A 15,835-nucleotide genomic window follows, 5' to 3' on the forward strand; every position below is an offset into this window, starting at 1 on the left:
AGGTTTTTCACACATTAGTTGGTATCACTACCCATTCCCTGCTCCTTCCTAAAACTTTCAACCTAAAATAATTTAGGCCAGGTGCAATGGCTTACACTTGTAATCCCAGCACTTTAGGAGGCCAAGGTAGGCAGATTGCTTGAGTCCAGGAATTTGAGACCAGCCTGGGCAATTCTTATCTGGACAAAACATAAAAAATTAGCCAGTCGTGGTGGCATGTGTCTGTGGTTCCAGCTATGTGGAGGCTGATTCAAACTTTTAGTACTTGAGACTTACTCTTTTTATTTCTCATCATCTTTCCAACAATATGAATTTCTTAGTTTTCAAATTGCATACTCGGGAAAGCTGGGCTTTAGGATTTATCCTGTAGTGATCAGTTCTGTGTGTATTTTAATGTTTTATTCAGGATTTCTATTAATTGAAAATTTTTTAAAATAAATTTTTATTAATCTCTTTTTCAGGGAGGCGATATCACCAAACATGATGGAACAGGCGGACAGTCCATTTATGGAGACAAATTTGAAGATGAAAATTTTGATATGAAACATACTGGTCCTGGCCTACTATCCATGGCCAATCGAGGCCAGAATACCAATAATTCTCAATTTTTTATAACACTGAAAAAAGCAGAACATTTGGACTTTCGGCATGTAGTATTCGGGTTTGTTAAGGATGGCATGGATACCGTGAAAAAGATCGAATCATTTGGTTCTCCCCAAGGGTCTGTTTGTCGAAGAATAGCTATCACAGAATGTGGACAAATATAAAATCTTTTTTTTTCATAGAAAATTTTATCTGTATAAGCAGTCAAAGCTTAGCTATTACAATTTGATAATTGTGTTCAGCTTTTGAAAATGGATGTTTCTGATGTACAAATGTAAAATTGCAGCTTATAGCTGTTGTCAACTTTTTAACGTGTTATAATTGACCTTGCATGGTGTGAAATAAAGGTTTAAACACTGGTGTATTTCAGGTGTACTTGTGTTTATGTACTCCTGACATTTGTATTAAAATGGAATGATACTAATCTTGTTTAAAGCAATAGGCCTTCTCAAACTATTGAGGGAATATGATATATACAATTTAATTTAAATTTCTTTTAAGATATTTGGACTTCCTGCATGGATATACTTAAACATTTGAATAAAGGGACCACAGCTTGGATAATTTTAGATTTGAAATATATTTGGTAATCTTAACTATTGGTGTACTCAATTATGCATAGAGACTCATTTATGAATGGGTGGAGCCACAGAACTATAGAGTTAACCGAAGTGCTCTTCTCTAGAATCTTTACACCTCCTGTGTGGTTACAAGTTAACTTTTTAAGTAGAGTACCTTCCTTCCTTAAAATATGTAGCTTCCTGTTCCTTTTCATGGGTATTCAATTAATTTTTACGTTTTAAACAAATTGACTATTTCCTTTAGGAGTTTTGTTTTAAACTTTTCTGTCATCTGTCTCTACTACCTCAGAAACTGCAGCTTCTTTCTGATGATAGAAATTGATTTTTCCTTGTAGTTATTGTGATAAAGTATGAATATTTTTAGAAAGTCTATACCATGTTCTTTGGTTAAGATTTGCTTTATAAAAGATTGTTGCAGTACCTTTTTCTGATAAATTTTGTAGCAGAAATAAAATGACAATTCATAAAAGCCATTGATATTCAAAAAATTAATTGTGCTTCTGGTTCATTCTAGTCTAAAGGAAGATAATTCAAAGGCAGTACATTCAAACTGTCGCATGATTTCCAGAGCCCCTAGTTTCTCAACTTTGATATACACTGAAAATATATTTGGAAATGGCTTGTATCAAATGTTAGGCAAATTGCTAAAGAAAAGAGAATGTTCTTATTGGCCTACTCAGTATGGAACTACAAAGAATCCAGGTAGAACACAAAATTTTGTATATTGCAATTATGAATATTGACTGTCTTCCACCCATCTGTGTTCTTCCTCATGAGTGTACCTCATTTTATTTAGTGAGTAAAGACAGTGAGGTTTGTTCCCTGTTATATGGGGATTTGGAAATAGGGTATCGTAAAGTAAATAACTGTTCAACCACCAGCCAAATGAGGGGAGTGATGTTGTGCGAGTGATGAGTGATGGTGTACCATCACCATTCCACCCAGCCACAAAGCCAGATACCCGAAATAAACCTACTCCAAATTCATTGAACTGTGTATCAGTTCGAACTTGAAAAGAACCATGGATTACATATGTTTACACTACATGTTTCAAATTGGCTTATTTGGAAATCTACGTAATAGAAACTGATGTAAAGTGCGTTGTAAATTTTTAGCTGAGACAGTTGATGCCTTTGTCATGATTTTAGAATAAATTCTTAAGTAAATGCAAGTGCTTTTTAAGAGACTTTTTGCAAATTTCTATGCTTTCCTTAAAGCATTAAAGTTATGAATTAAAAAGCTTTAAAACTTTGACCAAAAATTTGACAAAATGACATGTAAACTGACTTTTCCAGTATTAGTTGGAAGATGCTTAAAAGTGGCTTGTGGCATTTTTAAGAAAGTCTTTGTGTCACATTTCAGGAAAGGATTTTGATTTCTCTGTTACTTAATCACTGGTGTGGTCTAAACCCACGATGATATGTATCTTTCCTTTTAAACTGGATTTTATATTGTCTCATTAAAATCTGCTTAAAGACAATAAAGTAATTATTTGTACATCTTAAGTGGTACTTTATGGCAAAAAGAGTATGGCTTAAGTAATTTTCAGATAGTAATGGCATAAATACAGAGTTTATAAAACTTGGGCATTTGGGAACTTTAATCCAGAGAATTTGAGCTGTTGGCCCAGAGATGTAGTTGATAGTCACATTTTAGAAGATACACCACTGTAATTCTATGAATGAGAAAAGTGAAGTGGTTGTACAGTTTCTCTCAGTCTTTGTTTAACATAGGTTTTCAGGTTGATGTATACTATGGCTAGGCACTGTTGTAGGTACTAGTAAAAGCTTTAAAAATGAAGTTTTTTTTCCAGGGAGCTTACATTCTAATTACTATTTTTAATGCCCTGTCATACCCCATATGGAACACAGGGAAATTAAGGACATAATCTTTGCAATTTTTATGCTAGGCTTTCTATTTGTTTTTTAACTTTTTAAAGAGATGCCTTGCTGTGCTAACCCAGGGTAGATGTAACTCCCAGGCTCAAAGCAATGCTCCGCCTCAGCCTCCCTAGCAGCCAAACTACACGCGCGCCACCACTCCCGGCTCAGATTATTCTTGGTTTCTCTTTTATATGGCAGTTAGCAAAGGCCACTTCTGATGGAAGGACAGGTATATGTTGTGAGGGCAAACGCACATCGAACCTATAGGTTAAATGGAGCTGGAGCGGATCGCTGCAGGCAGGTGCGGGGGCCTCGGTGCCCCTCCACCAGCACCCAGGCGGCTGGGGGCGGCACTCGCGCGGGGAGATGCAATGCCACTCAGTTGTGAAATCTGCAGTGCTAGCACTAGAAACCCGGAGGACGCGCGGTCCAGCCAGGTTGCTTCCTCGAGGTCCTCCAGTCCCGCCCCGACCCATCGGGTATCTTCCCTGCCGCCGTGCGTGCCTCGGTGGGCGGGGCCTAACGTCGTGACGCACTGCGACCGCGTTGCGCCGCAGGTTTGAACGCGGTTCCCGGGGAGACCGCCGCGGGAGCGGTTCGCTGTGGAGTCGAGGGTCGTCAAACCACCGGGGCAGGATTTCGTAGTGGAGCGTCTTAAAAGCCGCTACGGGCTCGGAGGCAGCTGCCCCGAGGAGGTGAAGCCGCCGCCCCGAGGTCTGCAGGTGGGCTCCTGCTGCTGCGGGGCGCCTCGCCCCGTGCCCCGCGCAGCTGGCCTGCGGACGCGGAGCGGCTCTAGTCCCGGCGCCCGCACGCCCTTAGTGGCCCCGGCTCAGGCCTCGTGGAAGCGGGCGGGAGGGGCGGGCGTTGCCCTGCAGGGGCATGGGGGTGCGGGACGCCGCTTCACCTACGCCTACGCGTGTGTTCATGGTACTTCGGGCATGGGGTGGCGTTGGAGAAAGTATTCAGCTTATTCTTGCAGTGATGTGAATGGAGTTGAGAAAACAATTGAATTGCTTTTTAAAAGCGTCTTATTTCGAAATAATTTCAGACACGCAAAAGTTGCTGTAGTACAAAGAATTTCCTTGTACCTTCACTTGCATTCACAGATTAACATTTTGCCACATATGCTTTACCATTCGTTCTCTTCCCGTCCCTCCCTACGCACACATTTTTTCCCTTTGAACTATTTGAGGGTAATTTGCAGGCATCATGGTCCTTTACCTCTAAATAGAAATGTGTGTTTTTCCTAAGCGTAAGGACGTTCTCTTTTCATAACCACAATAATATTTTCAAGAAATTCAGAATTGATACAACAATATTGGGTAATCTAGAGTTCATACGAAATTTTAGCAATTATCTCGATAATACCTCTTATAGGCAACATTTTTCCTAGCGCAGATCCAATCCAAGAACGAAGATTGATTGCATTTGTCCTTTTTGTTGCCTTTAATCTGGAACAGGTTCGCAGCCTTTGTTTTTGTAAGATTGGTTTTTTGAAAAGTGTAAGAATTAACTGGAATGTTTCTCCATTTGGGTTTATCTTATGGATGCCTCTTCATTAGATTGATTATACATTTTTGGCAGGAGCATGAGATGAGTGATGTGTGGCCTGCTGTGGGGAGGTACCTGACGTTGGTTTGTCACATTATTGATGATGTTTGATCACTTGGTTAAGATGGTGTCTACAAGATTTCTCCACTCTAACCTATGTAATTAATACATAATTTGTGGGGAAATATTTTGAGACATAAAGTCAGTATACAAATTAAATATCTTTTTTTTAGTATGATTTTTCAAATTTTGATTGGTCTAAATGTAAGAGAAGATCTCTAACCTCCCCAGGTAAGCCAGTATTTTGTATATTTGGGGGTTTTAAAATTTAATTTGAGGTCACGCATGGTGGCTCACGCCTGTAATCCCAGCATGTTGGTAGGCCATGGAGGGCGAATCACCTGAAGTCGGGAGTTCGAGACCAGCCTGGCCAACATGATGAAACCCCGTCTCCAGTAAAAATACAAAATATTAACCGGGCATGGTGATGGGCGCCTGTAATCCCAGCTACTGGGAAGGCTTAGGCAGGAGAATCAGTTGAATCCGGGAGGTGGAGGTTGCAGTGAACCGAGATGGCACCACTGCACTCCAGCCTGGGCAACAAGAGCGAAACTCAGTGTCAAAAATGAAAAAGAAAATTAATTTGAAAGAGAAAATTTAAAAACTAATAGTTTAGACTTATGGTCAATGCCAGATATTTTGTGATATATTGTTCTGGTCATCTTTTGTGGTTTCTTTTTCGTTGACAGATGATTTGGATATCTACTCCTCTGGAGATAAAGTTGGTTTGTCATTAAAATATTATCCTGATGAAAGCAAGCATTGTAGAAAACCATTTTGCAGTTCGTTCAAGCGTGTAAATGTGAATTGGTAAAGTACCCTGAAACCTTACTGTTACTACCCCCGCAGTATCTCAAGAAACTGAGAAAGAGAAAAGGGCAGATTATATTTTTGCTCTTTCCTGAGAGCAAGTACAAAGCAGTCTGGAGCCTGCTAAATAGTTGAAGAGACACACTTATTAATTTTTACTGAGAATCTCTGTAATAAAAGCATAGACCTAGCATTATATTTAGTGGCATAATGAAAAGTTATTTATATAATGTAAAAGATGAAAAAATATTTTTACGGTTATTCCTCCAGGACGCAAATGAAGACTCTCCTCCCATTCTTTAAAAACAATTTTAAAAAAAGGAACTGTGGGCCAAGTGCTCATGCCTGTAATCCCAGCATTTTGAGGACTCAGGCGGATCACCTGAGGTAGGGAGTTCAAGACTGGCCTGACCAACATGGAGAAACCCATCTCTACTAAAAATACAAAATTAGCCACTGCTGGTGCATGCCTGTAATCCCAGCTATTCGGGAGGCTGAGGCAGGAGAATTTCTTGAAGCTGGGAGGCGGAGGTTGCTGTGAGCCGAGATTGTGCAACTACACTCCAGCCTGGGCAACAAGAGCAAACTCCATCTCAAAAACAAACAAACAAAAATACAAAAATTAGCCGGATGTGATGGTGTGCACCTGTAATCCCAGCTGCTTTGGAGGCTGAGGCAGGAGGATTGCTTGAACCCAGGAGGTGGAGGTTGGAGTGAGCCAAGATTGTGCCATTGCATTCCAGCCTGGGCGACAAGAGCAAAACTCTGTCCCTAAGGAGAATAAAAAAAAAAGAAACTATGAAAAAAACTGCCATACAGGTTTTATTAGGAAGCAGCATTTTACTTTATCTCTGGTGTTTCTGGTAGTGTGGTGAGTACTGTATTTAGGTAGTTGAGAGAGATTGAAGAAGGCTGTCTGGGGAGATGATAACTACAAAGTATATATGATATAGTGCTGGGTAAGTTCCCATTCTGTAGGGAAGATACTATTTACTATGGGGAAAAATAAAAACAGTGGAAGCTAAGGTAAAATAAAGATCTAAGTTGGATATTATTTAATTCCAAAAATATGTGGCAGAAGGAAATGCTATTTACTCAAGATGGAGTAAACAGTTTGAAATAATGTAGAACTATAAAGATGTATGCATATATAAAATGAAATATTTAATTGTGGAGAGAAAAAATAATGCGAAAAGTATCTGTATGTTCCTAATATAATTAGTATTTATGAGCTTGAATTTTTTTAATACAATTTCCCTTTCTTTACCTAAATAAATTAATCTGTGTAACACACTTTGAATAGTGCTGGGTGCATAATAAAGTACTCAAATGTTAGCTGTTATCATCATTATTGTTATTACTGTTTCATTTTATACTCCCAAAATCTAGTTGATTTAAATTCAAGATTTGTACATGAGCTATGTTGAATATAGGTTAAGGAAAGTGAAATTTCCTTATTTACATTTTAAGGTAAATAATTATAAGTTCATGGAAATTATTTTCTCTTCGACTGAGTTTTATCTGTTTTTAAATAAATGATCTGGGTATACTTCTAAACTATAATCTGAAGGTTTTGGACTATGACGGTTTTGGACTATGAAGGTTTTTATAACATTGGACCCCTAGTTGTGATCTCGTCTGAAACTATGCTGTCCAGCACAGTAGCAACAGGCCACATGTAGCTATTGAGTACTTGAAATGGGGCTGGTCTTAATTGAGATATGCTGTAAGTGTCATATACACACTGGCTTTCTAAGGCTTAGCATGGACAACAAAAATTAGCTGGACATGGTAGCAGGCGCCTGTGGTCCCAACTACTCGGGGGTTGCGGGGGGTCTGAGACAGGATAATTGCTTAAACCCGGGAGGTGGAGGTTACAGTGAGCCAAGATCGTGCCACTGCACTCCAGCCTGGGCAACAGAGCGAAACTCAGTCTCAAAATAATAAGTAAATAAATAAGCAAGCATGGATAAAATAATGTAAAATATCTCATGTTTTTTTTTTGTTTGTTTGTAGGGGGTTGCGGTAGGCAGGGTCATGCTCTGTTGCCCAGGCTATGAGAGCAGTGGCACAATTGTAACTCACTGTGGCCTCTAACTCCTGGGCTAAAATGATCCTCTCACCTCAGCTTCCTGAGTAGCTGGAACTGCAGACATGCACCACTGCTCCTGGTTAATTTATTTTATTTTTTTTGTAGAGATAGAATCTCACTGTGTAGCCTTAAACTCCTGGCCTCAAGAGATTCTCCCACCTCAGCCTCCCAAACTGCTGAGATCACAGGCATAAGCCACCATGATTGTTCTATCTTAATACTTTTTAACATTGCATGTTGAAATGATAAACTTTTAGGTATAATATATTACATATATATTTTTAAAATTTATTTTTTTAATGTTCTAGAAAATTTTAAATTAACTATATGACTTGCATTATATTGCTTTTGAACAACACTGTTCTAGAAATTTCAACTCAGATTGTCTTTCTGGAGAGAACACCTGGGATTCTAGTTCTGCTCCACTTTCTACTAGTTATGTCACCCATCAGTTATTTGACTTCTTTAGGTTTAGTTTCCTTATGTTAAACATTCATTCTTTTAGCTAGAACTGCCTTATAGATAACACCAAATTATTGGGAATCAAAAGAAAGCGTTTGGCAGCTGTAGAGTAGACTACAGGTATATGTCATTTTAAATGTGTAGAAAAAGATGCTTGTAGTGGATTATCAATGATCAATGACTGTTACTTTTTACATTTTTCCTTTTTACATGTTTACATTTTGCAGTTCTAAAAATGTTTTTACATTTTTCCTCAGTTGTTATGCTGTTAATATTTGAAAAGCAGTTTTATCTTTTTAAAATGCTATAGTAAACTTCTAGATTGCTGCAACACAATTGTTTTTTTAAAGCCTAGGTGACGAACTGGATTCTTTCCATGGTTTGAAGAAAGAGGAAAGAGAAGAAGAGTTAATTGAGAATGATCATAGAGTTAGTACCTCCAAAATAACCAAGCAGTCTTTTAAAGAAATAGAAAAAGGTAAAATAAATATTTTAGAACAACCAAGTAGTAACTTTGTCAAGTAGAGTACATGAAGCTGAAGCTTCCCTCCAAGTAATAACACTGGCCCAAGAGTTTGCATATTTCTGTGTTCTGAACTTCTGTAAGCCATGAGATAGGTACTGTGCTTATTATAAAACTTAAGGAGCACAGAAAGTTAAACTTTATTATTTTCCAGGAATATTCCTATACCCTCAAAATTTATCAAAACACCGAACTGGCAGTTTTATATGTATCTGGCTGCATTTCATAGTTTTCTCAGGATTTCAAGGAATGAGACAACCAGAAATGGCACCCTTCTGCCTCTGGGCTACGGGACTTTGAGTTGCCCTGTTGGTAATACAGGTGCACTCTTCTCCCTGGGTTTTATGGTCTACACACAACAACATTCATTTCCCTCTTTCCCCTCTCTTTCTGGCTGCATTTCATAGTCCCCTTTGTCCCCTTATTCTCAGCATTTGAGGAAGATGAAAAATAATTTTCTGGACTTGTGCTTCCTGCTATATGGTCGATTTTCCTGGTGGAAAACATGGGATAAGCTATAAAGAAAATGTTGATTGTATTCCATTAAAAGTAATGGCAAAACCCACAATTACTTTTGCACCAACCTCATATTGGAAAGTAGACAAAATTAAGAAATGCTCAGGCCAGGGATTGGTGAGTGGGGAACCTAGACAGGCAAGTAGAGCACTGTGCATGTGCCTTTTGCTTTTAGGGCATTTGCTGAACTGAGTGAAGTGAAACTTTTCTTTTTAAAAAATTCATACTATGTTTTATTTTTGCTTTTCCATTTTCTGTTCAAGATGGAGTATGATACCCCCACCTCCCTTTTAAAGTTGGGGCTCCCACAAGTCTAGTGCAAGTTAAAACCACTGAGCGAGAGCATTTTATACTCTAATTGTTAGCAGAAAATAAATTCTGACAGTAAGTGTTGACAAGGATATCAAGCAAGAGGAACTCACTTACCTGCTGCTGTTGGGAGAATAAATTAAATAAGCACTTTGGAAAACAATTTGGTATCACTAGTAAAGTTGAATCTGCATATATAACCCTATGATCTAGCAGTTTCACCCTGAGGAAACTATTTATTTTAATATATATATATATTTGAGATGGAGTTCTGCTCTTGTTGCCCAGGCTGGAGTGCAGTGGAGTGATCTTGGCTCACTGCAGTCTCTGCCTTCTGGTTTCAAGCAATTCTCCTGCTTCAGCCTCTCAAGTAGCTGGGATTACAGGTACCCGCCACCACACCCCAGTAACTTTTTATATTTTTAGTAGAGATGGGGTTTCACCATGTTGGTTAGGCTGGCCTCGAACTCCTAACCTTGTGATCCGCCTGCCTCGACCTTCTAAAGTTTTGGGATTACAGGCATGAGCCACTGCACTCAGCTCATCAGAAAACTCTTAAACTTGTGCACCAGAAACCATGTACAAGACTGTGTAGCATCTGTATAGACAAAGCAGCTCAAATTTCCACCTGTAGGAAGATACCATATATAGTGTTTGCAAAACAGGATAAACAGTGAAGATTTGTGAACCTGTTTAAAGGAAGACGTTATAGAAATTATGTTCATATAATTACATATAAAATATAAAAGGCAAAACAAACAAGGACTTTTAAAATTTAAGTAGTGGAGATTAAGCAGCATTTAATACTCATTTGTGTTAGTGATAAATTTGATTTGGAGGAGAGGGGAATGTGATTAGGGGTTTCTGAGGTAATTTTCCATTTCTTGGCTAATTAATGTCTTTTTATGTACTTTAAAATATTTTATTTTGAAATAATTTTAGACTTACAGAAAAGTTGCAAAGATAGTGAAAACAATTTCTGTATACGCTTCACCCAAATTTTCTGAATGTTACCACTTTACCATATTTGCTATATTACTATTTGCCCCTTTGAAACTTTTTTTGAGACGGCGTCTTTGCTCTGTCACCAGGCTGGAGTGCAGTGGCGTGATCTCGGCTCATTGCAACTTCTGCCTACCGAGTTCAAGAGATTCTCCTGCCTCAACCTCCTGAGTAGGTGGGACTACAGGCACGTGCCACTGTGCCTAGCTGATTTTTGTATTTTTAGTAGAGACAGGGTTTCACCATGTTGGCCAGGATGATGTGGATCTCCTGACCTCGTGATCTGCCTTGGCCTCCCAAAGTACCAGGATTACAGGTGTGAACCACCATGCCCGGCCTGAAACTTTTTAATGTTATAATTTGTACTTAAAGCATCTCTTCCTAAAGGTTACTTTGAGAATATTTGAAACAATAAGTTAATAAAGCTTATAATTCAAATGTTACTTTCTTTGCACTTGCCCTGCCAGCTAATATGGCCTCATCAAGACCTCACACTGAGTGTTGTAGTGATGCAAGTGACTCTCCTTTGAAACTTGTCAGCTGTCCAAAATCTAAAGCATCAGACAAGCAGCGTTTACTTCCACATCATATCAGTCAGATATATGATGAATTATTTCAGATACATCTGAAACTGCAGGTAAGAACTACTGAATTGAGAATTCAGAAATATTTATGTTCTAAGAACCAAGCATTTACAAAATTTGAATATAATGTATTTCATTTTAATTACTTTAGGTAAGTGAGTCAAGACAAGGACAGAAGGGGACAAACTTAAATTATAGGGACTATTGGAGGGAAGTATATGTTGTGGCTGAGAGAAAATAGAGACCGTGGCGTTATTATTTGTAGGTGTGTGTTTCAGACTGTCTTATATTTTATGTTGATTCCTATCTCATCGTTACTTAAGCAATAAAATCTGATAAAGTATGCTTTTTGAAGTAGTTGCTCTAGCTTTATTATTTTAAATATATGTAATATAAAGAGTCCTCTTGTCAACTTCATCAAAATTGAACTATTAACATTGGCTTATTATCTACCTTTGGTGTTTTTTGTTTCTAAAGTAATTTTTTTTTTTTTTGCAATGGAATCTTGCACTGTTGCCCAGGCTGGAGTGCAGTGGTGCAATCTTGGCTCACTGTAGCCTCCACCTCCTGGGTTCCAGTGATTCTCCTGCCTTAGCCTTGGGAATAACTGGGATTACAGGTGTACACCACCATGCCCAGCTAATTTTTTGCATTTTTAGTAGAGACGGGGTTTTACCATGTTGGCCAGGCTGGTCTTGAACTCCTGACCTCAGGTGATCTGTCCGCCTTGGCCTGCCAAAGTGCTGGGATTACAGGCATGAGCCTTCTCACCTGGCCAAAAGAGTTTAATCTATATATTAAACATCTGCAAGAAGTAGAGAAGGAAGCAGAAGTGTATGTAATGCACAGTATCTTTGAAATTCTTCCCATTGGAAACACATGAAATAGTTAAGCATTTCTTTAAAACCAATATCTCATTTTGTCAAAATAATTCAGATTTAATTACCATAGCATTTTAGAAAAAGATTATTTTAGCCTAAAATCACCAGGAAAAGGTTAAGAAGAGGCTTAACCTGGTCTTTGACTGAGAAAAAGAGTATTGGGAAGGGCATTCCAGGTATAAGGAGTTAGAAGTGAGAGGTGTTCTGAAAAGCAGTGATTGTCTAATTGTGCATTTATTAGCCTGGCTGGAGGAAAGAAAATAATGAAAACTCAGGCTGAGTATTTTACAAGTTTTTAAGCAAAAGAAGTGGCAGAGTAAAAAGTGAGGTTTTAGGAACATTCCTTTGATAACACTTTATAGGATAAAAAAGAATAGACAAGATTGCAAGGATGTATCTGTCATTTGTAGTAAACATGATAAAGATATATATAATAAGAAAAATTGAAGTACAATGGATTAACTGGTTTAATCAGTCTATAGTTCAATCTGACTTTAAAATTTACTTTGTTAAGTACAGCCACTATGGAGGTTCCTTAAATTATAAATGGAACTACCATATGATCTAGCAATCCCACTGCTGGGCATATACTCCCAAAAAAGAAAACAATGTATCGAAGAGATATCTGTAACTCCCATGTTCATTGCAGCTCCGTTCATAATAACCAAAATATGGAATCAATCTAAGTGTCCATTGGCAGATAAAGAAAATGTGGTATCTATACACAATGGAATATTATCCAGCCATAAAAAGAATGAAATCCTATTGTTTATAGCAGCATAGATAGAAATGGAGGTCATTATATTAAGAGAAATAAGCCAGGCACAGAAGGACAGACATTGCATGTTCTCACTCATGTGTGGGGTGGGAACTAAAGAAGTGGATCTCATGGAAAAAGAGATGGAATGGTGGTTGCCAGAGGCTGGGAGGGGAAGGGTAGCAGCGGTGAAGAGAGGTTAGCTAATTGGTTTAAAAATACAGTTAGATAGGAGTAAATTTCAGTATTTACTAGTACAATAGGGAAATTATAGTTAATGATAATTTATCATATCTTTTTAAATTAGCTAGAAAAGAAGATTTGTAATGTTTACAATGCAAAGAAAGAATAAATATTTGAGGTAACAGATATCCCCCTCACCTTGGTGGGGATGTTAAGTAGGCTGTTTGGACTTGACTTTGGAGCCTGTGAGAAAGATTTGAACAGTTGTAGGTTGGGAACAATTAGCATATACTTGGTAATTTTAGCCATTGAGTGGATATAATTAAGCAAAAAGTGTATAAGAAATGAGCCATTCCAAGATGGCTGAATAGGAACAGCTCTGGTCTGCAGCTCCCAGTGAGATTAATGCAGAAGACAGGTGATTTCTGCACTTCCACTGAGGTAACTGACTCTTCTCATTGGGACTGGTTAGATAGTGGGTGCAGCGCACTGAGGGCAAACAGAAGCAGGGTGGGGCGCTGCCTCACCTGGGAAGTGCAAGGGGTTGGGGAACTCCCTTCCCTAGCCAAGGGAAGCCCTGAGGGACTGTGCTCTGATGAACGGTGCATTCTGGCCCAGATACTTCACTTTTCCCACAGTCTTTGCAACTTGCAGACCAGGAGATTCCCTCCGGTATCTACACCACCAGGGCCCTGGATTTCAAGCACAAAACTGGGTGGCCATTTGCAGGGGTTGCAATTCTAGTCTCTGATAAAACCAACAAAGATGAAAAGAGGCAAAGAAGGATATTACATAATAGTAAAGGGATCAATGCAATAAGAAGGGCTAACTATCCTAAATATGTATGCACTCAATACAGGAGCACCAAGATTCAAAGAGCAAGTTCTTAGAGACCTACAAAGAGACTTACACTCCCACACAATAATAGTGGGAGACTTTAATACCCCACTATCAATATTAAACAGATCAACAAGACAAAAAATTAACGAGGATATTGAGGACTTGATTTCAGCTCTTGACCAAGCAGACCTAATAGACATCTACAGAATTCTCCACCCAAAATTGATAGAATATACATTCTTCTGAGTACCACATTGCACTTATTCTAAAATTGACCACATAATTGGAAGTAAAACACTCCTCAGCAGATGTAAAAGAACAGAAATCATAACAAACAGTCTTTCAGACCACAGTGCAATCAAATTAGAACTCAGGATTAAGAAACTCACCCAAAACTGCACAAGCACATGGTAACTGGAACAACCTGCTCCTGAATGACTAGTGGGTAAATAATGAAATTAAGTCAGAAATAAATAAGTTATTTGAAACCAATGAGAATAAAGACACAACATACCAGAATCTCTGGGACACAGCCAAAGCAGTGTTTAGAGGGAAACTTATAGCACTAAATGCCCACAAGATAAAGCAGAAAAGATCTAAAATTGACACCCTAACATCACAATTAAAAGAACTAGAGAAGCAAGAGCAAACAAATTCAAAAGCTAGCAGAAGACAAGAAATAACTAAGATCAGAGCAGAACTGAAGGAGATAGAGACATGAAAGACGCTTCAAAAAAAAAAAATTCAGTAAATCCAGGAGCTGATTTTTTGAAAAGATCAACAAAATAGACTGCTAGCCAAACTGATGAAGAAGAAAAAAAAGAAGAATCAAATAGACAAAATAAAAAATGAAAAAGGAGATGTCACTCCTGATCCCACAGAAATACAAACTACCATCAGAGAATACTATAAACACCTCTACACAAATAAACTAGAAAATCTAGAAGAAATGGATAAATTCCTGGACACATAACACCCTCCCAAGACTAAATCAGGAAGAAGTCGAATCCCTGAATAGACCAATAACAAGTTCTGAAATTGAGGCAGTAATTAATAGCCTGCCAACCAAAAAAAGCCCAGGACCAGACAGATTCACAGCTGAATTCTACCAGAGTACAAAAAGGAGCTGGTACCATTTCTTCTGAAACTGTTCCAAACGGTACAAAAAGAGGAACACCTTCCTAACTCATTTTATGAGGCCAACATCATCCTGATACCAAACCTGGCAGAGACACAACTAAAAAAGAAAATTTCAGACCAGTCTTCCTGATCAACATTGATGTGAAAATTCTCAATAAACTACTGGCAAACTGAATCTAGCAGCACATCAAAAAGCTTATCCATCATGATCAAGTTGCCTTCATCCCTGGGATGCGAGGCTGGTTCAACATATGCAAATTAATAAACGTAATCCATCACATAAACAATGACAAAACCACATGATTATCTTAGAAGATGCAGAAAAGGCCTTCGATAAAATTCAACACCCCTTCATGCTAAAAACTTTCAGTTAACTAGGTATTGATGGAACCTATCTAAAAATAATAAGAGCTATTTTTGACAAACCCACAGCCAATAACTGAATGAGCAAAAACTGGAAGCATTCCCTTTGAAAACCGGCACAAGACAAGGATGCCCTCTCTCACCACTCCTGTTCAACATAGTGTTGGAAGTTCTGGCCAGGGCAATCAGGCAAGAGAAATAAATAAAGGGTATTCAAATGGGAAAAGAGGAAGTCCACATTTCTGTTTGCAGATGACATAATTGTATATTTAGAAACAATTCCATCATCGTCTCAGCCCAAAGTCTTCTTAAGCTGATAAGTAACTTCAGCTAAGTCTCAGGATACAAAAATCATTGTGGAATAATCACAAGCATTCCTATACACCAATAAAAGACAAACAGAGAGCCAAATCATGAGTGAACCCTCATTCACAGTTGCTACAAACAGAATATAATACCTAGGAATACAACTTACAAGGGATGTGAAGGACCTCTTCAAGGAGAACTACAAACCACTGCTCAAGGAAATAAGGAGGACACAAACAGATGGAAAAACATTGCATGCTGATGGTTAGTTAGAATCAATATTGTGGAAGTGACCATACTTCCCAAAGTAATTTATAGATTCAGTGTTATCCCCATCAAGCTACCATTGACTTTCTTCACAGAATTAGAAAAAACTGTTTTAAATTTCA

At 38.3% G+C, this 15,835-nt stretch overlaps 2 protein-coding genes across 15 annotated transcripts in view; both read left to right on the top strand.

Annotated features, from left to right (window-relative positions):
- LOC105708948 (E3 SUMO-protein ligase RanBP2) overlaps positions 1–1,657 on the top strand; it is a 54,606-nt gene extending 52,949 nt beyond the window's left edge. For all 6 annotated transcript variants that reach the window (XM_012440698.2, XM_012440700.2, XM_012440701.2 and 3 more), the window contains one exon: positions 462–1,657. In XM_012440698.2, the coding sequence (XP_012296121.2) occupies positions 462–767 (306 nt within the window). In that variant the 3' untranslated portion in view covers positions 768–1,657. The remainder of the gene's footprint in view (positions 1–461) is intronic.
- Positions 1,658–5,402: 3,745 nt separating this feature from the next.
- Positions 5,403–15,835, top strand: part of CCDC138 (coiled-coil domain containing 138) — an 87,175-nt gene continuing 76,742 nt past the window's right edge. For 8 of the 9 annotated variants that reach the window (XM_012440718.2, XM_064371631.1, XM_064371627.1 and 5 more), the window contains exons 1-3: positions 5,415–5,875; positions 8,393–8,520; positions 10,860–11,029. In XM_012440718.2, coding sequence (XP_012296141.2) covers positions 5,727–5,875; positions 8,393–8,520; positions 10,860–11,029 — 447 coding nt within the window. In that variant the 5' untranslated portion in view covers positions 5,415–5,726. Of the gene's footprint in view, positions 5,876–8,392; positions 8,521–10,859; positions 11,030–15,835 lie in introns of all 9 variants that reach the window. The other variant, XM_064371626.1, reaches the window with a different exon arrangement.

Source organism: Aotus nancymaae, unplaced genomic scaffold (genome assembly GCF_030222135.1).
Source record: "Aotus nancymaae isolate 86718 unplaced genomic scaffold, 86718_ANA_hifiasm-v0.15.2.pri h1tg000155l, whole genome shotgun sequence".
Lineage (NCBI taxonomy): Eukaryota > Metazoa > Chordata > Mammalia > Primates > Aotidae > Aotus > Aotus nancymaae.